Here is a 25,348-nt window from a genome sequence, read left to right on the forward strand (position 1 = left end):
AATTATTATGAAATCTCCCCTCCCTGTTAGTTATTTCATTGTCCATCACCATTCATGACCAGGCATAGAACACAGAACATAGAAAAATACAGCACAGAACAGGCCTTTTGGTCCATGATGTTGTGCCAAGGTTTAATCCTAATATGAAATATAGTAACTTAACCTACGCACCCCTCAACTCATTGCTTTCCATGTGCTTGTCCGGCAGTTGCTTAAGTGCCCCCAATGACTTTGCTTCCACCACGACAGCTGGCAATGCATTCCATGCATTCACAACTCTCTGTGTAAAGAACATACCTCCAACGTCTCCTTTATATCTTCCTCCTAATATCTTCAAACTATGACTCCTTGTACCAGTCAATCCTGCCCTGGGGACATGTCTCTGGCTATTGAATCTATCTATTCCACACATTATCTTTTATACCACGATCAGGTCTTCTCTCTTCCTCCTTCTCTCCAGAGAGAAAGGTCCGAGCTTATTCAACCTTTCTTCATAAGGTAAGCCCTCCAGTCCAGGCAGCATCCTGTTAAACCTTCTTTATACCTTCTCCAAAGGCTCTGTTTCTTTCCTATAGTAGGGCGACCAGAACTGGGCACAATATTCCAAATGTGGTCTCACCAGGGACTTGTAGAGCTGTAGCAAAACCTCGCGGCTCTTATACTCTATACCCATGTTAATGAAAGCCAAAACACCATATGCTTTCTTAACAACCCTATCCACTTGGGTGGCAACTTTGAGGGATCTATGTACTTACACACCCAGATCCCTCTGTTCCTCCAGACTGCCAAGAATCCTGTCTTTAATCCTATATTCAGCATTCGTGTTCGACCTTCCAAAATGCATCACTTCACATTTATCCAGGTTGAACTCCATCTGCCATTTCTCAGCCCAGCTCTGCATCCTGTCTATGTTGCACTGCAGCCTGCAGTAGCCCTCTATACTATTGATGACACCTCCAACCTTTGTGTCATCTTACTAACCCACCTCTCAATCTCCTCATCCAAACTACAAAGAGCAGAGGCCCAAGTACAGAGCCCTGCAGGACCTCATTCAACACTGACCTCCTGGCAGAATACTTTCCAGCCTTCTGTCAGCCAGCCAATTAAGAATCCAGATAGCCAAATCTCCCTGTATCCCATACTTCCTACTTTATGAATGAGCCTACCATGGGAACCCTATCAAATGCCTTGTTGAAGTCCATATACACCACATCCACTGCTCAACCTTCATTGACCTGTCTTGTCACCTCCTCAAAGAACTCATGACCTGCCCCTCACAAAGCCATGCTGACTGCCTTTAATCACACTATGCTTTGCCAAATAGTTATAAATCCAATCCCCCAGAATTCCTTCCAAAACTTTGCTGACCACAGACCTAAGACTGACTGGTCTGTAATTGCCAGGGATTTCCCTATTATCCTTCTTGAAAAGAGGAACAACATTCGCCTCCTTCCAATCCTCCGGTACAACTCCCATGGAGAGTGAGGAGGCAAATATTCTCGCCAGCGGCTTAGCAACTTCATTTCTTGCTTCCTGGAGCAGCCTAGGATAAATCTGGTCTGGCCCTGGGACTTATCAATCTTAATATTTTCCAAATTTTCCAGCACATCAATTCTATCAATCTTGATCTGGTCAAGACTATATCCCAGCTCCTCAAAGTTTTCATTTACACCAAGTTCCCTTTCCTTCGTGAAAACCGAAGAAAAAAACTCATTTAGCGCTTCCCCTATCTGCTCAGGCTCCATACACAAGTTCCCTCTGCTACCCCTGATCGGCCCTACCTTCTCCCTAATCATTCTCTTATTCCTCATGTATGAGTAAAAGGCCTTTGGGTTCTCCCTAATCCTTCTTGCCAAGCCTTTTTCATGTTCCCTCCTGGCTCTCCTCAATCCAATTCTGAGCTCCTTTCTAGCAAGCCTGTAATCCTCTAAAGTTGTGCTAGATCCTTACTTTCTCCACCCTACTTAAGCTGCCTTCTTCCTTTCGACGGAGAAGTTCCTCTGTTTTCATCATCCAAGGTTCCTTAATGTTACCCCTTCTTACCTTTCTCAGAGGAACAAATTTGTGCATCACTCACAACAACTGCTCCTTAAATTGTCTCCACTTGTGCCCTTTCTGTGGAACAATTGCTCCCAGTCTGTACTTTCCAACTCCTGTCTGATAGCATCATAATTTCCTTTTCCCCAATTAAATATCTTCCCTCAGTAACTGCTCCTTTCACTCTCCAAGGCTATGCTAAATGTGAGGCAATTGTGATCACTGTCACCAAAGTGCTCTCCCAACGCGAGATCTGACACCTGTCCTGGCTCGTTGCCGAGCACCAAATCCAAAATGGCCTCCCCCCTCATCGGTCTGTTTACATACTGAGTAAGGAAACCCTCCTGAACACACCTGACAAAAATGGCTCCATCGAAACCACCTGCTCGAAGGAGGTTCCAGTCAATATTGGGAAAGTTGAAATCACCCATAATAACAACCCTGCTACCTCTGTATTTTTCCAGAATCTGCCTGCCTATGAGTTCTTCAATCTCTCTACTGCTATTAGGTGGTCTGCAGAAAACCCCTAATGCAGTGGCTGTCCCCTTGCTGTTCCTAACTTCCACCTAGACAAACCTTCCTCAGCAATCTTCGTTTCTGCAGCAGTCATGCACTCTCTGATAGCAATTCTACACCCCCTCCTCTTTGTCAACCCTCCCTGTTCTTTTTAAATGTTCAAACCCTAGAACATCAAGCAACCATTCCTGCCCCTGTGAAACCCACGTCTCTGTTATAGCCACAACATCGTAGTCCCAAGTACTGATCCATGCTCTAAGTTCATCACTCTTATTTCGGACACTCCTTGCAGTAAAGCAAACTCACTTTAACCGATCCCTTTGTTTCATCGCGTGAGAAACCTTCCTGATAGATTCAATACATCCTGTCACTGCCTCATCTGCAACTGACCCCCTCTCAGACATGTGGCTCTGAATCCCACCCCCCTGCCAAACTAATTTAAACTCTCTTGAAGCTGCAAGCTCAGATCTGACCCAATAAGTATGGAAAAGCTTGGTTCTTTCAATTGCTGTTTCTGTTGTGGAAGCAGTCCTATTTTGTAGCTTCACCAGACTGACACCTCATTTTTTGGTATGACTGCTGGTCCTGGCCTCCCTTTGCATTCTTCTTTAAAGCATGGTTAGCCCCTCGCTTGATGGTAACAGTAGAGTATGTTATGTGCCAGGACATGAGTTGCATACAGTTGTGCTGCTAGTGGCCTACTATGCCTCACTGGAAATCCAGTTTTGAGTTGCTTGATCAGATTATGGTCTAGTGCCTCACTACATATTAGGGTTATCCTTAGTGTAAAGATGGGACGTTGTTTCCACAAGGACTGTGGAGTGGTCAACACTACCAATGGCATCATTGACGCTTACAACTTCAACAGGTAGATTGCTGTGCATGAAGTCATGTTAAGTTTATCCTCTTGCTGGTTCCCTCATTACCTGCCACAGGCCCAGTCTAGACACAATGTCCTGTAGGACACGACCAGCTCGATCAGTAATGCTACTGAGTATTCTTGGAGCGGGGCACTGAAGTCTTAAAGTACATTTTGTGCCAGTGTGATCCACAATGCTTTCTCCAGGTATTGTGGCATGTGTAAGTGTAAGGATAGCAGATTTCCTTCCCTGAAGGACAATACTGAACTAGATGCATTTTTACGATAAACAGGAATAGTTTCATGGTCAACATTAAACAGGCTTTGAGTCAGAATTCTGCCTGCCATGATGGGATTTGAACCCTCTTCTCATTGCATTAGCCTGGGTATCTGGATTACTCATCCAGTGATACAATCACTATGCTGCCACTGTGCACAAATTTTACCTTGATCAGACAAACCGAGACAGCCACGCATAACAGATATTGCGAGAGCTAAATTTGCAAAGATGGCAGTTCACTTAAGAAGAGTTATTTCCTATCTTACTAGGTGGCAATACTGCAATACTGAAGGGCGGGAATTATTTTAAAATCATGTGAACACAAACATGCACATGCCTTGCACATCCTTCAGGTTAGAGTTAAATTAGAGGGCCACTTGTCAAAACATAACCAAATGGGCTTATTGGTCATGTTCAGAAATTAAGTCTTTTAGCAAAATTAAGGACAAAAACTGTTGAGAAACCAGGGTTAAAAGTAGCTGATGGCAACAAAGGTTATCAGATAAACCAAAAGTAGACTACAGAAGTGTACCAGCAAGGTCATTATCGAACACAATCTGAGTCAAAGGTCTAAATCAAACATCATTTGGAGGAAATGAAAGAACTGCAGATGCTGTAAATCAGAAGCAACAACAGAAGTTGCTAGAAAAACTCAGCAGGTCTGGCAGCATTTGTGAAGAAAAAGCAAAGTTAACATTCTGGGTCCATTTCATTGGACCCGAAACGTTAATTTTTATTTCTCTTCACAGATTCTGCCAGACCTGCTGAGCTTTTCCAGCAATACATGATTCTGACTTCCTGAATTAGTTCTGAAAGAGTGTCACTGGAATGTTAAAATCGAAATGTTAACTCTGTTTTCTGTCCAAAGAAACTGCCAGACCTGCTGAGCTTTTCCAGCAGTCTGATTTCCAGTATCTGGAGCAGCTTGGTTTTTATGATTTGGTGTGGAGCTCTTTACAAATGCATTAGTAATCACCCTATCTGAATTACAATTCTATCGAACAATATCAGTACGAAAGTGCTGCTTTCTGGGTAAAAATAAGATATACTATTTAGTTCATGATCAATGTATGCTTCACACTGTAAGCCTTCACAGAGACAGCCAGAGCCAGGAGAAACAGCTGCTTAGTAATATCTGGACATGAAGGAGGCGTGGGAGAGAAGGAGCAAGGGCCATGGGAAACAAAGAGAGAACAAGAATAGAAAGAGAGCAGAACAAGGCATCAGAAGCATAGGGAGAGAGTGAATTATAGGATCAGGAGCATGGGGAGCAAGCAGGGTCTTGAGTGACATAACACACCATATGTAATAGGAGCAGACCTTGTCATTCAGTGACCTATAGCTGCCCCGACACTCAGATCACTGTTGATATGCCCTCGATTTGAACTTCTCTGACCTGTCAGCTCATCATATCACTCCACAGCCTGCTATTTCAAAAACCTACCTCCTCTTTAAATATTTTCAGTGATCTAGCCTCTCAATGGCAGAGAATTCCAGATACTCTCTATTCTCTGTGAGAATAAATTACTTTGTATCTCAGTTTAAATGAAAGTCTCCATCCTCCGTAACTAGATCCGCTTTTTTGAGATTACCCCAAAACTGGACATGTCTTCTCAATATCTACCATGTCCGGCTCACTAAAAATCTTGGATGTTTCAATAAGATCCCTCATTCTTCTAAATTCTAATGAATAAAGAAAGGACTGAGGACTGTGGAGCATATGTAGTTGTTCCTGTTAAAGTCAATGCCTTCATCCTAGAATCAGCCTAGTGAATTTCTTTTGAACTGCCTCCAATGCCAATATACCCTTTTATAAATACAGGATCAAAACCATACACAGTATTCCAAGCATGGCCTCACCAACACCCTGGATAGTTTTAATGAGACTTCTCTGTTTGTAAATTCCAATCCCTTAGCAATAGAAGGCCAAAATTTCATTTACTTTAATTACTTGCTAATCTGCGTGCTAAGATCTTTGTGCTCCATGCACTAAGAACATCCAGATTCCTTTGCTGAGCACACTTAGGGAATCTCTCCTTGTAAATTATAGTCTGGTTTTTGAATTCTTCCAACCAAAGTGCATAACCTCACATTTTTCTACCTTTTCCACATTAATTCTATCAACCAGTTTTTTGCCCATTCACTCAACCTATCTACATCCTTTTGCAGATTCCTTTTGTCCTCATTACAACATACCACCTATCTATTTGTGCATCATCAATAAATTTGGCAACATTACACTGCACTCCCACCTCTTAATCATTAATACAAGTATTTATAATTGAGGCCTTAGGACTGATCCTTGTGGAATTCCACTAGTTATACAGCTTTCTAACCTGTAAAGCACAGATTAATCCTGACTCTTTCTCTTCAATGTTAACTGATCTTCAATCAACCACCAATTCAATGAGGTCCTATCTTGTACAATAACCTTTTATGTGGCACCATATTGAATAGCTTCTGAAAATCCAAATGCACTGCATTGACTGGTTCCCCTCTATCAATTCTGCTTGCTGTATCCTAAAGAATTCTCACAAATCTGTCAAATATGATTTCCCTTTTAAAAAAAAACACACCATGTGGAATGCATTCAGATTTTCTAAATGCCTTGCTTGTTATTTCCTACTTTCAGCATTTTGCCAACAACAGATATTAGGCTAACTGATTATAGTTTCCTGCTTTCTGTTCCCCCAATCCCCACCCCCTTCAGTGAATTCTGGAAAATTTTGACTAGAGCCTCGACTATCTCTGCTAAAAAACCTTGGATACAGGCCATCAAGTCCTGACAATGTGTCTGCCTTTAGTTCTATCAGTTTGTAAAACACTTTGTCCCTTATGGTAGAGACTATTACAGGATCCTTTCTCCCATTACACCTTGTTTATGTTATCTTCAGGATGGTGATAGTTCCTGTACCTTGAAGACCAATAAAAAATACTGTTTAAATTTTCTGCCATTTCTCCATTTCCTGTTATCAATTCTCCAGTTGCTTCCTCCAAGGATCACACACTTAGTTTAGCTACTCTGGGTCCTCTACTTTTTGTCATTTATATAAATGATTTGGATGCCAGCATAAGAAGCATAATTAGTACGTTTGCAGATGACACCAAAATTGGAGGTGTAGTGGACAGCAAAGAAGGTTACCTTAGATTACAACAGGATCTTGATCAGATGGGGCAATGGGCCGAGAAATGGCAGATGGAGTTTAGTTCAGATAAATGCGAGGTGCTGCATTTTGGGAAAGCAAATCTTAGCAGGACTTAAACACTTAATGGTAAGGTCCTAGAGAGTGTTCCTGAACAAAGAGACCTTGGAGTGCAAGTTCATAGCTCCTTGAAAGTGGAGTCACAGGTAGATAGGATAGTGAAGAAGATGTTTGGTATACTATCTTTTATTGGTCAGAGTATTGAGTACAGGTGTTGGGACATCATTTTGCAGCTGAACAGCACATTGGTTAGGCTACTGTTGGAATATTGCATGCAATTCTGGTCTCCTTCCTATCGGAAAGATGTTGTGAAACCTGAAAGGGCTCAGAAAAGATTTACAAGGATGTTGCCAGGGTTGGAGGATTTGAGCTATAGGGAGAGGCTGAACAGGCTGGGGCTGTTTTCCCTGGAGCATCGGAGGTTGAGAGGTGACCTTATAGAGGTTTACAAAATTATGAGGGGCATGGATATGGTAAATAGACAAAGCCTTTTACCTGGGGTCGGGAGGTCCAGAACTAGAGGGCATGGGTTTAGAGTGAGAGGGGAAAGCTATAAAAGAGACCTAAGGGGCAACTTTTTCACGCAGAGGGTGGTACGTGTATGGAATGAGCTGCCAGAGGAAGTGGTGGAGGGTGGTACAATTGCAACATTTAAAAGGCATTTGGATGGGTATATGAATAGGAAGGGTTTGGAGGAATATGGGCCGGGTGCTGGCAGGTGGGACTAGATTGGGTTGGGATATCTGGTCAGCACGGACGGGTTGGACCGAAGGGTCTGTTTCCATGCTGTACATCTCTATGACTCTATGACCCTTTCTGTAGAAACTCTTGCTGTTTGTTTTATATTGCTTGCCAATTTACTTTAAGAATCAGTTTTCTTTTTATTCGCTTTTTACTCATCCACTCCTGGTTCCAAAATAAACTCCCAATCATCTGATCTACCATAAGTTTTTGTTGCTTTGTACACGCTGGTTTTTGATGGGCTGCTCTTCTTGACTAGCTTTGTTTACGATGGGTGATTCATCCTTCTCATTAAATCCTTTTTGACAGAAATAAATTGTTGTTGACCAATATAACATGCCTGCCTAAATGACAAGCACTACTTCAACCAATGACTTGCCTCTTAGTGTATTTTATCAGCTGACTTATGGCAACGCTTTTTTCATACCTCTGAAATTGTCCTTATTTAAGTCGATGACACTGGTTTGAGGTCTCATTGCTATCCCTCATCCGCATTTGAAATTCTACAAAATTGTGCTCATAACCCCTAGAGGATTCTTATTAATCCTACTTCATTACACATTACTACATGTAAAATAGCCTATTCCTAGGTAGCTTGTGCAACATATTGCTCTAGGAAATCCTTGATGCACTCTACAATTCACCCTTACCCATCCGTTTTGTCCTGTCAATATGCAGATACCCTGGACAACTGTTGTGCCCACCTTCCAAGCATTCACCCCTCAATTCTTATTAACCCTGTACCAATTTGTATCATCAGTTCTTCTATATATGATGGTTGTGTTCTTGTACAACCCTGCATTATAGAAAAATCGCACTTTAGAAACAGCATCCCCAATTCGTCAATCAAGTTACAGCGAAATCGCGTTGATGAAATGCGTATTAGAGCAGAACAATCTGTACTTGGCTCAGGTAGCAATCCTTTGCACTCTCTTTAAATTTAACCTCAAGCTGCTTGTAATCCTTTAACAGAATGTCTTTCCTAATTGTATCTATTTCATTGGTATCTATATGGACCACAACAACTGATCCTTCTACTCCCACACCAAGGTCTTTTCAGGCCAGAAGCAATGTCCTAAATCTTGGCAACAGGTGGGCAACCCAATCCCTGAGACTCTCTCATTATTGTCAAGAACATTATCTATTCCCTTAGCAATACTATAGTCTATTACTACATCATTTCTCTTTTCTCTCCTCACTGAAATGGCACTCAGGATTACTATGCTTTGGCCAGTTCGCTGCTTTTCTCTGCAGCCTGTCATAACAATTTAATGGCCTCATCTAGGCTGGTGATATTGGCATGAGCGTAACTTGCAAACGCAGAGAAATAGGTTACAACCTGAGCCCAGGCCAGAACATGCAGAGAACAGAGATTCTCTGTAAACATTCAACTGGGACCTGGGTCAGCTAGGTAAATCATTGTCTCCTTGGCTGGAAAACATTTAATGTTGTATTGATAACTAACAGATACACCCACAGACAGACAGAGCAAGACAGACACATGCAGCTGTTGTTTAACTTAGCAATACTACAGGGTCTGTATTTAATACCATTATTAAAACTTTGGGACATAAAACTAAACACATAAGCATCTAGAGAAATGACTGAGCATTCTAAAGTGATCATTTTAACTTCAAAAATAAATAATTTAATCAAATAACATCAATGTCTGGAGACTACTAAAAATAATTTTTTCTACACCAATCTCAATAATTTATTACTTGTCCCGTGAAACCACTGAATGACACCTTTAAGTTAGGTCTTACCAAGAAGAAATGTAACAAATGGGACAGCAAATGCAGAACCCACATTGTTCCAGGACCATCTCTCAGCCTTACTTAAGACAGTTCACTTAATTTGGCTGATAATTATTTTAGTGATTTTGAATTAACTTGGCTAGATTCATTGGAACAGTTACCACTGGTTCATCAAACTGTTGGCTAATAGTTTCATGTAATTTTAACAAAAAATAAGCAGGTCCTGGATCACTGGACTTTTCACCTCCTTAAGTGCATCGCTCTGATGAACACTGATGCAACATGCATGGTTAGTCGCTGCATCCAGTTTGTGTGCCACTTACAACCCACTTCTGCTCTTCCTGGTGTCTGAGACCAAATTCCCGCGCACTTTGGATTGACGGCATCTTACTTTCTGCAGTCTTCTTTCTCTGGGGTATTTTTTCTTTGTGAACCTCATACTGAGGTTTTCTGAATCTCCTGTCTTTAGAAAGCTGTGCTTTTGCAGCACTAGACTATGAGGATAATTAAAGAAATGGAGCAGGCAATGACTTGTGAACATTTCTTAATTGTAACAACATAATAACACAATCTTCTAACGCATCTAGGAGCAAAATAGTCACAGGTAGAATTTGACCATCAGTGCAGTCAACTTAAAACACTTTGTCATGTTAGTTTTAAATAGAAAGACTGCAATTGAATCTCTGGTGAAATATTATGTAATTATTCTTATGACTATCAAGGTGAGATAGTAATTACAAACTACATCAACTTCACCAAATCAACATGAACAAAATGCCTGAATGAAAAGAAAAGACAGTCAAAAACATTAGATACATGTCCTTCTTCAAGATTCATATGCTGGCTCAGTAAACTTGAACCTGTGCCAAAGGTATGGAATTACAATGTGATGGAGTTAGCTGAAAATGCAGTAAAGGGAAATTATGATATGCATTATTCAATAGGCATTGGTGAGCAGTTTCTGCTACTATACATCGCTAGTGGTGATTGATGAAGAAGTTGGGATTGAATTTGAGAACGTGATTATTGTGAGGATTTCTAAAATGTTCTATGGCCTTTCCATTCAGAGCACTCATTCTTGTTTCAGAATTATTGTCATTTGAGAATGTTTATCCTAGATGATCTTAAAAATAATAAATTAGAGATAATTTTCCTTAATAAGAAAACACAAAATTTAAGCACTAGAAATGATCATATTTTGATTACAATAAAAGCACAGGAAATTTGATAAAAGCATTGAAAATCATCAAGAGAGGTTTGCACAGAGAAATTAGGGAAAAAACAATTGTGATATGATTACCGCATTACCAAACAATGATTACTGACAAAGGCATAACAACATCCTTTGTTCTTGCGCTGGTTATTGGTGGCACTGCTAGATACATACATAACATTACACATATTTTGCAGAATCACAGAACATCAAATTATTATAGCACAGTGATTCAGTTTATGTCTGCACCAGCTCTTCAAATGAGAAATTCACCTCATGTCATAAATCCCCCAACTTCACCCTGTAGCCCTGTAAGTGCTTCCTTTCCAGGTAATAATCCAATTCAGTCTTCAATTGCCTTTATTGATCCTGCCTCCTCCACCGTCTCAGACAGCACATTCCAAACTTTAATAACCTTGAACAATCTCATCATGATTATCTTAAACCTGTAACCTCGGTCTCATGTCCATCTGTGAGTAGGAGCGAGTTTTCCCTTCTACTCTGTCCAGATCCATCAATTTATAAAACCTCTCTCTCCCTTCTTCTCTCCAAGGAAAACATTATTGTCTCTAATCTATCAACATCACTGAAGTTAGTTCACTTTTATTAGACTTCTGGCACTTTCATAGATCTCTTTTGATGCCTCTGTTATTTTTGGCAAATGCTAAGAACTGTACAGAGCATTAGCAAGACCCCAGTAGCTTTAAACAAATACTTACAACTCTCAGCGACTTGATATTGTAATTGACCAGCATACTCCTTTAAGTTAAAATATATGGGTACTTCTGCAGAAACACTTTCCATGATTTATACATATTCATTTCCATGTTAAAATTTAAAATGTTTGCATATTTACAGAGGGTCTCTGCTTCAAGGATCTTCCAGTATGGAACTTCAATGAAAGGGAGAGTCCTTAGTATAAACATGAGATAATGTTACCACTTACAACCCACTCCTGCCCTTCATGCTAGTGTAATATGTTGGTGAGATTCTAATGCTTATGTCTTCAGTGAAAGGATCATCTATGCACTTGGTGCTTATCTCAATTTGAGATTTGTTTTGGGGCCTCTTTTACAATAAAATGTAGTGTTATTTGTGGAAGATACTATTAAATAAATTGAAAGAAACAATTCAAGTCACAAAATGTTTGGAAGATTTTCATCTATATTGACTCCTGGGGTGAATGAGCTTTTCAGAACAGTGGCACAGACCATTGTTTGAAGCTAACATTTCAGGTACTGAATGTCACTCTGAATGAAAAATGTCAACATGTTCTTTGTCACACAATGAAAGAAGTGAATCGTACCTGATGTATCTATACCAACCAAGCAACCGTCATCACGGCCACCTCTTCACCTGATTCCCTGTCATCAAATGGACTTTAAGGATGATGCAAAAAATGTGCGGAAAATAACGTAAGGATTGATTGTAAGATGCCATTACATTATGCAGTCGTTGAGTTTGAACACAGTACTTCAAGTTATTGAAAAAAGTCAAATGTGAATGAAAAAAATGGTTTACTTGGACAACACCCCCCCCAATACCTGGTTCTTTTTAAACTGACTCCTGACTCTATAAAACATGTCCACTTTACAAGGCACAGGTTTGAGGGAACGCTCACTATTTGTCTGGATAGATGGAGCTGCATGAACACAAGAAACTGAATACCTTTCAATAACTTAAATATTCACTTTTCCCCACCATGTGTGCACTGCAGCAGCAATCCAGACCATCTAACTATCTACAGGGTCCACTGCAGCCATTCTCCATGGCTTCTTCCCAAACCATCCACCTCCATCTCCAGATGCAAATGAATACACTGTCTCCCCTCCAAGTCATACACCATTCTACCTTGGCTATATAGCGACATTCCTTTCTTGTAACTGAGTTAAAATATTACAATTGTGGGAGTGTCATAGAGTCATAGAGATGTACAGCATGGAAACAGACCCTTTGGTCCAACCCTTCGGTCCATTTCAACCCAATCTAGTCCCACCTGCCAGCACCCGGCCCATATCCCTCCAAATCCTTCCTATTCATATACCCATCCAAATGCCTCTTAAACGTTGCAATTGTACCAGTTTCCACCATTTCCTCTGGCAGCTCATTCCGTACACGTACCACCCTCGGTGTGAAAAAGTTGCCCCTTGGGTCTCTTTTATATCTTTCCCTCTCACCCTAGGTCTATGCACTGCCCTCTAGTTCTGGACTCCCCGAGCCCAGGGAAAAGACTTTGTCTAGTTACCCTATCCATGCCCCTCATAATTTTGTAAATCTCAATAAGGTCACCCCTCAGCCTCCAATGCTCCAGGGAAAACAGCCCCAGCCTGTCAGCCTCTCCCTATAGCACAAATCCTCCAACCTGGCAACATTTTTGTAAGTCTTTTCTGAGCCCTTTCAAGTTTCACAACATCTTTCCTATAGGAGGGAGAACAGAATTGCACGCAATATTCCAACAGTGGCCTAACCAATATCCTGTACAGCCGCAACGTGACCTCCCAACTCCTGTACTCAATACTCTGACAAATAAAAGAAAGCATACCAAACACCTTCTTCACTAACCTATCTATCTGCAACTCCACTTTGAAGGAGCTAGGAACCTGTACTCCAAGGTCTCTTTGTTCAACAACACTCCCTAGGACCTTACCATTAAGTAGGAGAAAGTGAGGACTGCAGATGCTGGAGATCAGAGCTGAAAATGTGTTGCTGGAAAAGCGCAGTAGGTCAGGCAGCATCCAAGGAACAGGAGAATCGACATTTCGGTCATGGGCCCTTCTTCAGGAATAAGGAAAGTGTGCCAAGCGGGCTAAGATAAAAGGTAGGGAGGAGGACTTGGGGGAGGGGTGTTGGAAATGCGTTAGGTGGAAGAATGTTAAGGTGAGGGTGATAGGCCGGAGTGGGGATGGGGGCGGAGAGGTCAGGAAGAAGATTGCAAGTTAAGAAGGTGGTGCTGAGTTTGAGGATTGGGACTGAGACAAGGTGGGGGGAGGGGAAATGAGGAAACTGGAGAAATCTGAGTTCATCCCGGGTCCAACCTCCATATACATCGTCTCATCCGTCGTCATTTCTGCCACCTCCAAATGGACCCCACCACCAGGGATATATTTCCCTCCCCTCCCCTATCAGCATTCCAAAAAGACCACTCTCTCCTTGACTCCCTCGTCAGGTCCACACCCCCCACCAACCCAACCTCCACTCCCGGCACCTTCCCCTGCAACCACAAGAAATGCAAATCTTGCACCCACACCTCCCCCCTCACTTCCCTCCAAGGCCCCAAAGGATCCTTCCATATCCGTCACAAATTCACCTGCACCTCCACACACATCATTTACTGTATCCGCTGCACCTGATGTGGCCTCCTCTATATTGGGGAGACAGGCCGCCTACTTGCGGAACGTTTCAGAGAACTCCTCTGGGACACCCAGACCAACCAACCCAACCACCCCGTGGCTCAAAACTTCAACTCCCCCTCCCACTCCACCAAGGACATGCAGGTCCTTGGACTCCTCCATCGCCAGACCATAGCAACACGACGGCTGGAGGAAGAGCGCCTCATCTTCCGCCTAGGAACCCTCCAACCACAAGGGATGAACTCAGATTTCTCCAGTTTCCTTATTTCCCCTCCCCCCACCTTGTCTCAGTCCCAACCCTCAAACTCAGCACCACCTTCCTAACCTGCAATATTCTTCCTGACCTCTCCGCCCCCACCCCCACTCCAGCCTATCATCCTCACCTTAACCTCCTTCCACCTATCACATTTCCAACGCCCCTCCCCCAAGTCCCTCCTCCCTACCTTTTATCTTATCCCGCTTGGCACACTTTCCTCATTCCTGAAGAAGGGCTCATACTCGAAATGTCGATTCTCCTGCTCCTCGGATGCTGCCTGACTTGCTGCGCTTTTCCAGCAACACATTTTCAGCCCTTACCATTAAGTGTATAAGTCCTGCTGAGATTTGCTTTCCCAAAATGCAGCACCTCGCATTTATCGGAATTAAATCCCAGCTGCCACTTCTCAGCCCATTGGCCCATCTGGTCAAGATCCTGTTGTAATCTGAGGTAACCCTCTTCGCTGTCCACTACACCTCCAATTTTGGTGTCATCTGCAAACTTACTAACTGTACCTCTTATGCTCGCTTCCAAATCATTTATGTAAATGACAAATGGTAGAGGATCCAGCACCAATCCTTGTTGCACTCCACTGGTCACAAGCCTCCAGTCTGAAAAACAACTCTCCACCAGCACCCTATGTCTTCTACCTTTGAGCCAGTTCTGTATCCAAATGGCTAGTTCTCCCTGTATTCCATGAGATCTAACCTTGCTACTCAATCCTCTTTGTTTCTCATCAATCCTCTTTGTTACTTCTTCAAAAAACTCAGTCAAGTTTGTGAGACATGATTTCCCATGCACAAAGCCATTCTGTCCCTCAGGATTCCCTCCAACAACTTGCCCACATCCTGATGTCAGGCTCACTGGTTTATAGTTCCCTGGCTTGTCCTTACCACCTTCTTAAAACAGTGGCACCACGTTAGCCAACTTCCAGTCTTCCGGCACCTCACCTGTGACTATTGATGATACAAATATCTCAGCAAGAGGCCCAGCAATCACTTCTCTAGCTTCCCACAGAGTTTTCAGGGACACCAGATCAGGTCCTGGGTATTTATCCACCTTTACACGTTTCAAGATATCCAACACTTCCCCCTCTGTAATATGGACGTTTTGCAAGATGTCACCATCTATTTCCCTGCAGTCTATATCTTCCATATCCTTTTCCACAGTAAATACTGATGCAAAATATTCATTTAGTATCTCCCCCATTTTCTGTGGCTCCACACAAAGGCTGCCTTGCTGATCTTTGAGGGGACCTATTCTCTCCCTAATTACCCTTTTGTCCTTAATGTATTTGTAAAAATCCTTTGGATTCTCCTTAACTCTATTTGCCAAAGCTATCTCATGTCCCCTTTTTGTCCTCTTGATTTCCCTCTTAGGTATACTCCTACTGCCTTTATACTCTTCTAAGTATTCACTCGATTTATCCTGTCTATACCTTATCAATGCTTCCTTCTTTTTCTTAACCAAACCCTCAATTTCTTTAGTCATCCAGCATTCTCTATACCTACCAACCTTTCCTTTCACCCTAACAGGAATATACTTTCTCTGGATTCTTGTTATCTCATTTCTGAAGGCTTCCCATTTTCCAGCCGTCCCTTTACCTGCAAACATCTGCCCCCAATCAGCTTTCGAAAGTTCTTACCTAATACGGTCAAAATTGGCCTTTCTCCAATTTAGAACTTCAACAGTTAGATGATGCTGCAGAACGTTTTTTTTAAAAGATCAAACACGTTCCACAATGGCAGGTTGAGAATTTGATGTTTAAAATCATCTGACAAACTGGTTTCAGTAAGAATGACATGATGTTATCCAATTGCCTGCCTTGCTTCCTTGATCTGACCTCGATGTGACTGCAGCCCCACACCAATGTGCTTGATTCTTAATTGCTCTCTGATGTTAGCCCCAAGCAGCTATGTGGTAGTACTCAACATCATCAGTGAAGTTTAGGACTCCACATCCCGGGATCAAATAAAGTAAAAAAAATCTTCTTCCTCTATCCATCTGTTACCTACTTTCTTTAGAAAATGATAGTTTATTTTAGGGTAGAGCTATATTGATAATGATTGATTCAAACTGTTGGCCATCCTTCAGACTTGAGCCTGGTCAGCAAGACTTTGAAGACTGTCAATGATGGGACATCTAAGCAAAATGTAACCCTGCTCTGATCTGCATTCCACATATGGATGTCCTACGGAAGTCAATAAACAGTGATCACCTATTGGAAACTGGAGAAAATGTGACTTACTATTGCAGCCCCAATACTATTCCAGTACAGATCAGAAAGTTTAGGGCAGATTCTGAACTGAGGGCAGAAAATATCTTTCTGGGTCGTTATTCCTGATGTGCAAGGAGCTGAAATATTATCAGAGATGTGGAGTAATCAGATTAACTGAATGGTGAAGCAGCTTCAACCTGACCTATGACCTACTCTTGCTTCTAATACAAGATTTTATGTTAGTTTGTTACCATATGAAACAGACACTAAAACCACTGTTTTTTTTCTTCAAATATTATTTCCTTCATCATACACTTTGAATATCCATTGACTCATAGAATTAAACAGTACAGATTAGGGTATTCGGCCCATCAACCTGCACTGACAAAACTACTCTACATCTACACAAGTCCCACTTTCTAACACTTAGCCCAAAGTCTTGAATGTTATGACATTTCAAATCAGGTTCCTTCAAGTTAATTTATTTGACATCATGCAATCTTCAACTGATTGGCTAAATCTTGGCAATTGACTACTCCAATAATTTCCACCAAAGTTACTGGAAAGAAATATTGGGCTAGCAACTCAAAATCTTCAGTTTCTGCCCAACCAAAATTTTATGTTATTCCAATTGGGATCCACTGGTTTTATCCTGGTCGACGTGAGAATGACACCTGGGGCTGGGGGAAGCTTTGACTCAGTGGGTAAAAGGAAAGAAAGAAAGAAATGACCTAAATAAAAATTGCAAATTATATCTTCTCAGATTATGAAAATGTTACCCCCTCCTCCTTCATCACAGAATCCCTCAAGTGTGGAAACAGGCCATTTGACCCAACAGGTCCCTCCGCAGAACATCTCTCCCAGATTCAGCCCTCTACGGGCCTATCGACCTAACCTGTACATCTTTGGACTGTGGGAAGAAACTGGAGCACCTGTTAGAAACCCAAGCAGACACAGGAAGAATGTGCAAACTCCACACAGACAACTGCTCAAGGCTGGAATTAAACCCAGGTTGCTGGCATTGTGAGGCAGCAGTGCTAACCACTGAACCACTGTGATGTATCTGCCATCTTTTATATGGTCAACCATGCTTTTCTCCCTCAACATCTTTCCATTATGTTCCTCAACTGATTCCATCCCCATCTATCTTCCTACTCACACAGTGCTTCCTTTTGGTGTCCCATCTTGGTTCTTTACCTCCAATGCTGCCCACAACATCTGTAGAAACAAGTGGTCCAATTTCACAATCTCTCCCAATGGCCTCACTGCTGGTAGACTTTGAGCCCAACATCCAAATTTAGAACAATGGCAAAGTCCTTTGGTCAACGATTTTGCAAAGTCTGAACATTTTCACCTCAGGGTCCGTCATACACTCGACTGCAATTTGTTCCCTTGTCTCAGCTACTAAACTGGAATGCTCACAATCTTTGTGTAATGATGAATGATCGCTGAAAATGAGGAAGCTTTACGAAGTCCAGGGAATGCCAACTCAGTCTTCTCCCACACTGAGTACATTAAAAAAATAAATCATTTCTAACAGCCAGGTATGAGTCCAAAACCAATTTGACTGGTCTTCACAACTACTTTATCTCACCTTGGCAAAAATAAATTTATTAATTCAGAATTTCTTGGTTCATTTCATATCACAAAAGGAAGTCAGATCATAACAAGTTTCTTACCGGTCGCTCATGCTCTAGGATTGATGACTTTCCTGGTTCATATTCAAATATGCTTCTAGGTTCAGCCCGATATCTCCGAGTATCAACTTTTCTGTCAGGAGGATCCCAGTCATTCCTAGTAAATGATAGTGAAAGCCATCGCATTTGTTACGTGTACTGCATCATCAGCATCACAGTCAACAATTTACATGAATATGAAATAGTCTGGGACTCTCAGACCACAACACGCAGAGACAGTGCACAAATTAAATCTTTAACAAATGCACAAGGTACTCATATGGTTACCTTTAGGTAGTAAAAATGGACTGTCAACCTAGTTAGTATACACACTAGCTGTGATAAAGAACACAAATAACAATGCTCCCGGTGACAGAAATCCACTTATCCAAATCGTAAATTAGTATACAGTGGACATTATAAGGAGAAAAGGAGGCATAACAGATACATTGGGGAAGAGGTACAAACTGCTTTAAGTGACATGATGATAGTTAGTCAAAATTGTTGAAGTATTGCATTGTAACCTGCAATGAAGAAAAATAATTTCAGAGTAATTTTCGCTTTTTGAAAAATAAAATAGCTCTAGTGACATCCCGCTCTCATCATAATGCTGATGTGATGTCATGCTGGGTTAAATTACAAAGATGGCACATGGGCTGTAGCAATATACTTTAATGGGTTTAAAAAGAAAAAAAAAATCATTTCCAAAAATAATATTGAATGACTCAAATTATTATCTGATTAATAGCAATGTATTTATGAGAGACATATACTTTAATTTTCATGTTTGTTTTCAATTGGGAATGGTTGGAATTGAAATATTTTTCCATTTTCATGGTAAAAAATGATGAAACTTATATTAGCCCCACAGTAAAGATATATTAAATGAAGGACCAGTGTTACATGTACAGTTCCAACATCAGGACTCCAATAGCACCCAGAGAGACAGGAGAGAGACCTGCCTCAGCTCACCTGTACATCGAAAGGCAAAGATTTGAAGGGGTTAAAATCAAAATTCTATCTCTGACCTGCGACATTCCTAGCTGTGATAATATCAATGTTCATCATTCAGGCCTTGAACAAAGCAAATGTTAAAGAAGGCGGGGGGGAGGGATCTCTTTGAGTCATAGCCTGATGGTATCCAGAAATTCTTAGGACCAGGTAACTATTCATACAAGTTGGAGAGGAGCTGTGTCAAGCTTGAAATCCCAATGCAGCCGACTCCACATGAATTACTGGGGATGTTCAAATTCCACTGGGCTAATGATCTTATGTCTGGAACCCTCTGACAAAGTTCCTTAGAGGTGACTATCTTTATTTTGCATATCAGGTGGGCAAGGCTAAGCAGCTTTCTGTCAGTTCTGGTCAATAAGTAGACTCCCTCTGTAGATGACCTGAGGACAAATGACAGCAGTAAGAATATGGCGGAACATCAGCGTTAGAACCATTGCCCTGTTTGACCGCACAGTGGATCTCCCACAGTTCCCATGATGCCCATGGGGCTGATCTGGGGCATTATCCTTTCATGCAAAGGGAGATCAGAACGAGCAGAGTCAGTTGGCAGTCACTTATCACCAGAAGTTTGAATGCTCACATGGTCAGTTGTCTTGGTGAGACCAATGAAGGTGACACATACTGACTCCCTTTGCTCAAGGTGTTTCTCTGGAAGGTGGGTCTGTTGCCTCTTTGATCCCTGCAGACTTGCTCCTGGCATTTACAATGGATATCTGAATATTCCGGTAGCCAGTAGTGAGGCATGCTCCCTCACATCTCATGAAACTTGAGTAAGCAGCTTTTAACGCAGATAGTTATTTTTAAAATCATTCACAGGTCACTGTCCAGGCCAGCATTTATTGTCCATTCTAGAAGGCAGTTAACAGTCAAACACACTGCTGTGGGTCTGGAGTCACATGTAGGCCAGACCAGGTAAGGACGGAAGTTTCCTTCTTAAAGGACCAAATGAGCTTTTCTGACAATCGACAATGGATTCTCAGGGTCACACTCATAATAAATCAGAGCATGTCCCTTTCAAGTTCCATCATAGTAATGACGATCTTTAGCCAGTCAGCATTGTCCTATTCTTGCTTCCCATATATTGAGCAAGTAGTATTGTAAATGGTTTGTCAACGTATTCCCCATTTTCACTTTAGCATTTTGGATGGAAATGTCAAACAGTGCGTTTTCAAATGCATTGAGAACAGTCTATTCTTAAATCGAGTAGGCAGTGTGGCTGATGTTGCTAATGCTGCTTGGAATAGATAAACTTGCGAGGGCTGCAACTTTACCCCAGTGCAGGCTGAGAAGTTCACAATCACAAAGACACATCATTGTGCCCACCTCCCCTGCCATTGCCACATCCACTACAATCTATTAATCAGCAATATATTAACGTCCTGGAAGCAAACAGAAAGAACACTGGAGAAACTCAGCAGATCTGGCAGCATGTGTAGAGACATAAACAGAGTTTACATTTTGAATCTGGTTTGTCTCTTTTTTCTATGTTTCTCTCTCCACAGATGCTGCAAGACCTGCTGAGTTTCTCTTGCATTCTTTGTGTTTGTTGCAGATTTCCAGCATCCATGGTATTTTGCTTTTTAACAAATCTCACTCCCCTGTGTTAGTTAGCTATTGACTCTGCCCTGGTGCTGAGCAGACAAGCCTGATGTCTTCCTGCTGCCACAGGATGGCGCCAGGGCAAGACTGGCAGCAGCTCAGCTGCCCACAGACTGGAGGTGGGCAGCCAGTCAAAATAATTAAATTGCTATATTGGAAGTGTTACTGGATCAGGATGCTCCTTCCACTGCATGGAGATCAATCATCAAATTTGGAACTCCTCTGAGCAGCTACCTGAAGTTGGTGAGAGGCAAGATTCTCAATCAAAGCTTAGTGACCCATAGAGAGTCCCTAACCCAACGCTAATGACCACCTCCGTGGTTTTGACATTGTTACATTCACTAAAGGATTCACCCGTCTGGTGCCCAGGCTTGACTGAATGGGCCTGGCCAATAACAAAACCAACAAATGTACGCAGCTCATTGCACCACCTCAATGCAGACTCAGCAATCCTTCCCCACCCCTACACCTCACAGCCTCAGTATTGGTCACCTCTGTCTGTGGTGCTGGTGATGCTGCCAAACTGCTGGTGGGCCTCAGATTGGGATAGCAGGTAGGAGAAGAAGGTCATCATCCTTAGTGTATAGATATTCCCAATACAGTCTCTGCATTGGCGACTGGAGAAACCCAGGGTATGGATCAGGCATTTGCCCACACTGACCCATAATTGAATCTGGCCGCAGGACCTAAGGGATGCTGGATTACACACCAGCCTATGTACTCTGATTCCCCCTATGCACTGCCCCTTTATGGGACTCCTGTGCAACGTTTTCATGCCCCCCCCCCAGTAAAAACCAAAAAGCAGAGTGAGGGAGGGAAATATATAGATGCTCTACAGTGCTGCAAGCAGATTTGTTTTGGCATGTAAATACTTAGCATGAGCCCTCATTCCTATCTCTTCTCCAACAAAAATGTTAAGTATGTATACACTCAACTTTAAATCTACTGCACTCAGATCATTTTAAAGCTGGCAAATCTCTTTAGTACTGAAAATTCAACTCAGCCAATAAGAGACGTAATGTGCCTCATCAAATAATAACACTCTCATTTAACTTTTGAATTTGACAAGTCCTTGGATAATTAATTATACAAACCTCAACTATTTTACCATTCTTGCCGCACAACATCTTTACTCAGCACTTACTTTTCGGTGGAATCTGTTTCTCTCAGTCTTGGTTGTGAAAGTGGTGGAACAGGTGGAGGTGGTGGTAATGGAGCAGATTCCTTGTAGAATTCAACACCATTGTCTGAGGTACTTTTTGATAAAGGCCGATAAGTATGTGTCTTGGGAGGTGGGTGCGCCTGAACAGAGGTGAATGAGCTGTAATTATCTAGTACAAAACAATGAAAGATTTTTTTAATCTTCAGTAGAAGAGAACATGTGTGGCTTTCTAAATGTTATATACAAGCAAAACAATGTTCACTTTTCTCTGCAGGTCCATCTCAAACTTAGCGGCTGAAGTTAAAAATCACACAACACCAGGTTATAGTCCAACAGGTTTAATTGGAAGCACACTAGCTTTCGGAGCGACGCTCCTTCATCCTTCTTGGCACAGCCTCCAAATATAACCTTCAATAGAAGTAAGATGTAAATCCCTTAATTTTACTTTTTTTGCAGAAATTACTGCAAAAGAGTGGGAGGAGGACCAGACTAATCCGAATGCCATGTACAGAAATGTAGGAATCTTTATTTTTTCTGTCTCATGAACAAAGTTGAGGTTCCTAAACTGCATCGATCATAGTTAAAAAAAGCTTCACTTCTGGGATTTCAGTAATTCTGTCAAAGAGCACTGTCAAAATTCCAAAATATTTAGTAGTCTCCACCAATGCTGGACAGATATGGATCTGGGCTTGTACCTAAGTCTCAATACTAAATATTTTCTCATTGGATATCAGAAATAAAGTTAATTCATTTGTTCAATACAAATTGTGCAGATGTGGTCTGTCACAGATATTTGTATTGATCCCCAACTCATTTTCCACTGTTGAAATGCATCATGATGGCATGACAAACCGAAAGACTGGGATGTTCCCAAGTTTGTTCAGAATCTGTGCTGTATTGGCTGATAAAACCATGAGACACAGGAACAGAAGTTGGCCATTCAGCACATTCAGTCTGTTCTACTATTCAATGAGTCCCTGGTTAATCTAATAATCCTCAACTCCACTTTACTGCCTTTTCTCCATAACTCTGACTGCTTTACTACATAAAAACCTGTCCATCTCAGCTTTGAATACACTTAACAATCCAACCTTGGCAATCTTTACAGTAATGAGGTCCACAGAATCATTACCCTTTGAGAGAGGAAATTCAACCTCATACCTGTCTTAAATGGGTGAGTCCTTATTACAATCATGTCCTCTGGTCCTAGACTCTCCCACATGGAGAAACAACCTCTCAACATCTGCTCTGAATTTTACATGTTTCAATGAAGTTACCTCTCATTTTTCTAACTATTCAACTCATCAGAAAATTCCTTCATATTTGGAATTAACCTTGTGAACCCTGAGATAAGGGCCTCAAAACTGACCACAATATTCCAGCTCCAATCTGTCCAGTGTCTGACATAGTTTTAGCAAGACCTCCCTATCTTTTATACTCCATTCCATTTTTAAATCAAAGCCTACATCCATACACCTTTCCTATTATCCACTGAATTTGAATGCTAGCTTGTTGTGATGCACAAGGACCTCCAAATCCCTCTGTGCCGCAGTTTTCTGCAGTCTTTTCCCATATAAACAAATTCAGTTCCTTTATTCTCACATAATCTCACATTTGTCCACATTAAATTCCAGTTGCCAAATTTTTGGCACTTAGCCTGTCTATACCCTTCTCTGAACTCTATGTCATCCTCATCACTAGCCTTCCCATCTATTTTAGTGGCTTCCATAAACTGAACAATAGTACATTCACTTGTCTCATCCACGTTATTATTATATTGGGAATAATTGTGACCACAGCACTGATCCCTGTGGCTCAAGTTAGCAGGTGTTGAAGCAAAGGGAATATCTTGGCTTGTGTCACTGGGCTGGCAGAGGTTAGAAGGCAAAAAAAGAACGGGAGGTATGTTTCTGACTATCGTTCATTACTGCTGTAAATGCAAACCAGGCCAAGGTAATTTGTACTTGGTGACAGAAACAGGAAGTGCTGGAGAAATTCAGTAGGTCAGGCCAAATCTGTGGAGAGAGATGAAGAGGAGTCACATGAGATGTGAAACCCTAACTCTGTAACTCTCTTCACAGATGCTGCCAGGCTTCTCCAGCAGTCCCTGTCTTTCCTTCAGATTTCCAACCTTCACAGTGTTTCATTTCTATTATACTTGGTGATTCTGCTCTCCATGTTTGGGTAGATTAGGATCACTCACTCTCCAGGCAAAACTGCAGAGTGGATATTTTTGTTTGATACCCTGGAAAATGCCAGCCTCTGTGGAACCATGTGCAGGTACCCGGAAGGAAGTGCAAGAGCTCGGTTTCAAAGTAAGGGACCATTTTTTGCAGAAAAGAACACACCAGAACTATCACTCCATATGTGGCATTTATCAACTTGGATATTGGAATGCTATACTGTACTTTAAATTCTCTTCTACTCTGTCACAGTAGTATATGTTGGTCACTAATATTTTCGAGCATGAAGGTCAGTATGACTTTTCCACTTGTCGCAACTGCCTCATAATCTGTGTAAGCCAGAGATTATAGCTTTGCGCTGAATATACACACCCATTGGTGAGGAACTGCTCAATCTGATTTCACATAAGCTCTTTCTAGTCAGCACAAAGAGACTCTCATCTCGTCTGTCTACACTAGATTTGAATGCAGGTCCTGAAACTGAAAAGGCCAGTGTATGAAATGACTGAGAACCCAATCTTATTGCATTCCCAATTTAAAGTAATTAAAACATGAAAGAAAAGTTGAAGATGAAAAGGCGTTTCATAAAATGAGTAAAATGCATCCAGTTGAAACATCTTTTGTTTTCTGTAAGCTTTTCATGCTTGGATGAGCAATGAAATTTAATATCTGAAGAAAATGTTTTGGCATATTGGGCAGGTCAGGTTTCTACCTGAACAAGAATTAGAGGCTATTAATATCTCACCTTCATTGCCAACTCTTCTCTCAACCTCCAAGTCTGGTGGAGGAACCTTTTATATTGCTATTTTAACTGAGCTTTCATCAAAATGAAGATTGAACCATTTCCAATGATAAACAATTAATACGGCACCATTCATTGCTGCTGGAATTATTCATTGCACATGCAGGTTAAAATGATCCACTGGGCATTTTGATGTAGTAACATTACCCTTTAAAAATAACGACACATTCCCCCACTCACCCTATCCCTGTCTAAATTTTTTGATAAAATTTAGATAAACAGCTGATGTAAAACATATTAAGTTCAATCTTTCGTAGTTCCAAGTTTGTCAACAGTGAAACAACCTTGTTGGTTCCAGCGTGCAAATCTCTAACCTGTATAATCTCTATCCAGGATCTGACTGGGTTGCTGTGTCCTTCCAGTTATTTCAGTTCCTACACCAGACCATGGGCATTTGCAACATTTTTAATTCTTGGGCAATTTTTTAATTTTTTTAATTTTGGGGGGGAAATGGGGTAGTGGGGAGAAAAACAGAAATCACA

General features: G+C 41.5%; 1 protein-coding gene across 1 annotated transcript in view; it reads right to left on the minus strand.

Annotated features, from left to right (window-relative positions):
* LOC132822257 (sorbin and SH3 domain-containing protein 2-like) overlaps positions 1-25,348 on the minus strand; it is a 306,243-nt gene that overhangs the window by 107,126 nt on the left and 173,769 nt on the right. Inside the window, exons 12-13 of the mRNA XM_060835395.1 lie at positions 21,864-22,050; positions 18,110-18,224 (exon numbers count right to left, since the gene is read on the minus strand). Coding sequence (XP_060691378.1) covers positions 18,110-18,224; positions 21,864-22,050 — 302 coding nt within the window. The remainder of the gene's footprint in view (positions 1-18,109; positions 18,225-21,863; positions 22,051-25,348) is intronic.

Source organism: Hemiscyllium ocellatum, chromosome 2 (assembly GCF_020745735.1).
Source record: "Hemiscyllium ocellatum isolate sHemOce1 chromosome 2, sHemOce1.pat.X.cur, whole genome shotgun sequence".
Lineage (NCBI taxonomy): Eukaryota > Metazoa > Chordata > Chondrichthyes > Orectolobiformes > Hemiscylliidae > Hemiscyllium > Hemiscyllium ocellatum.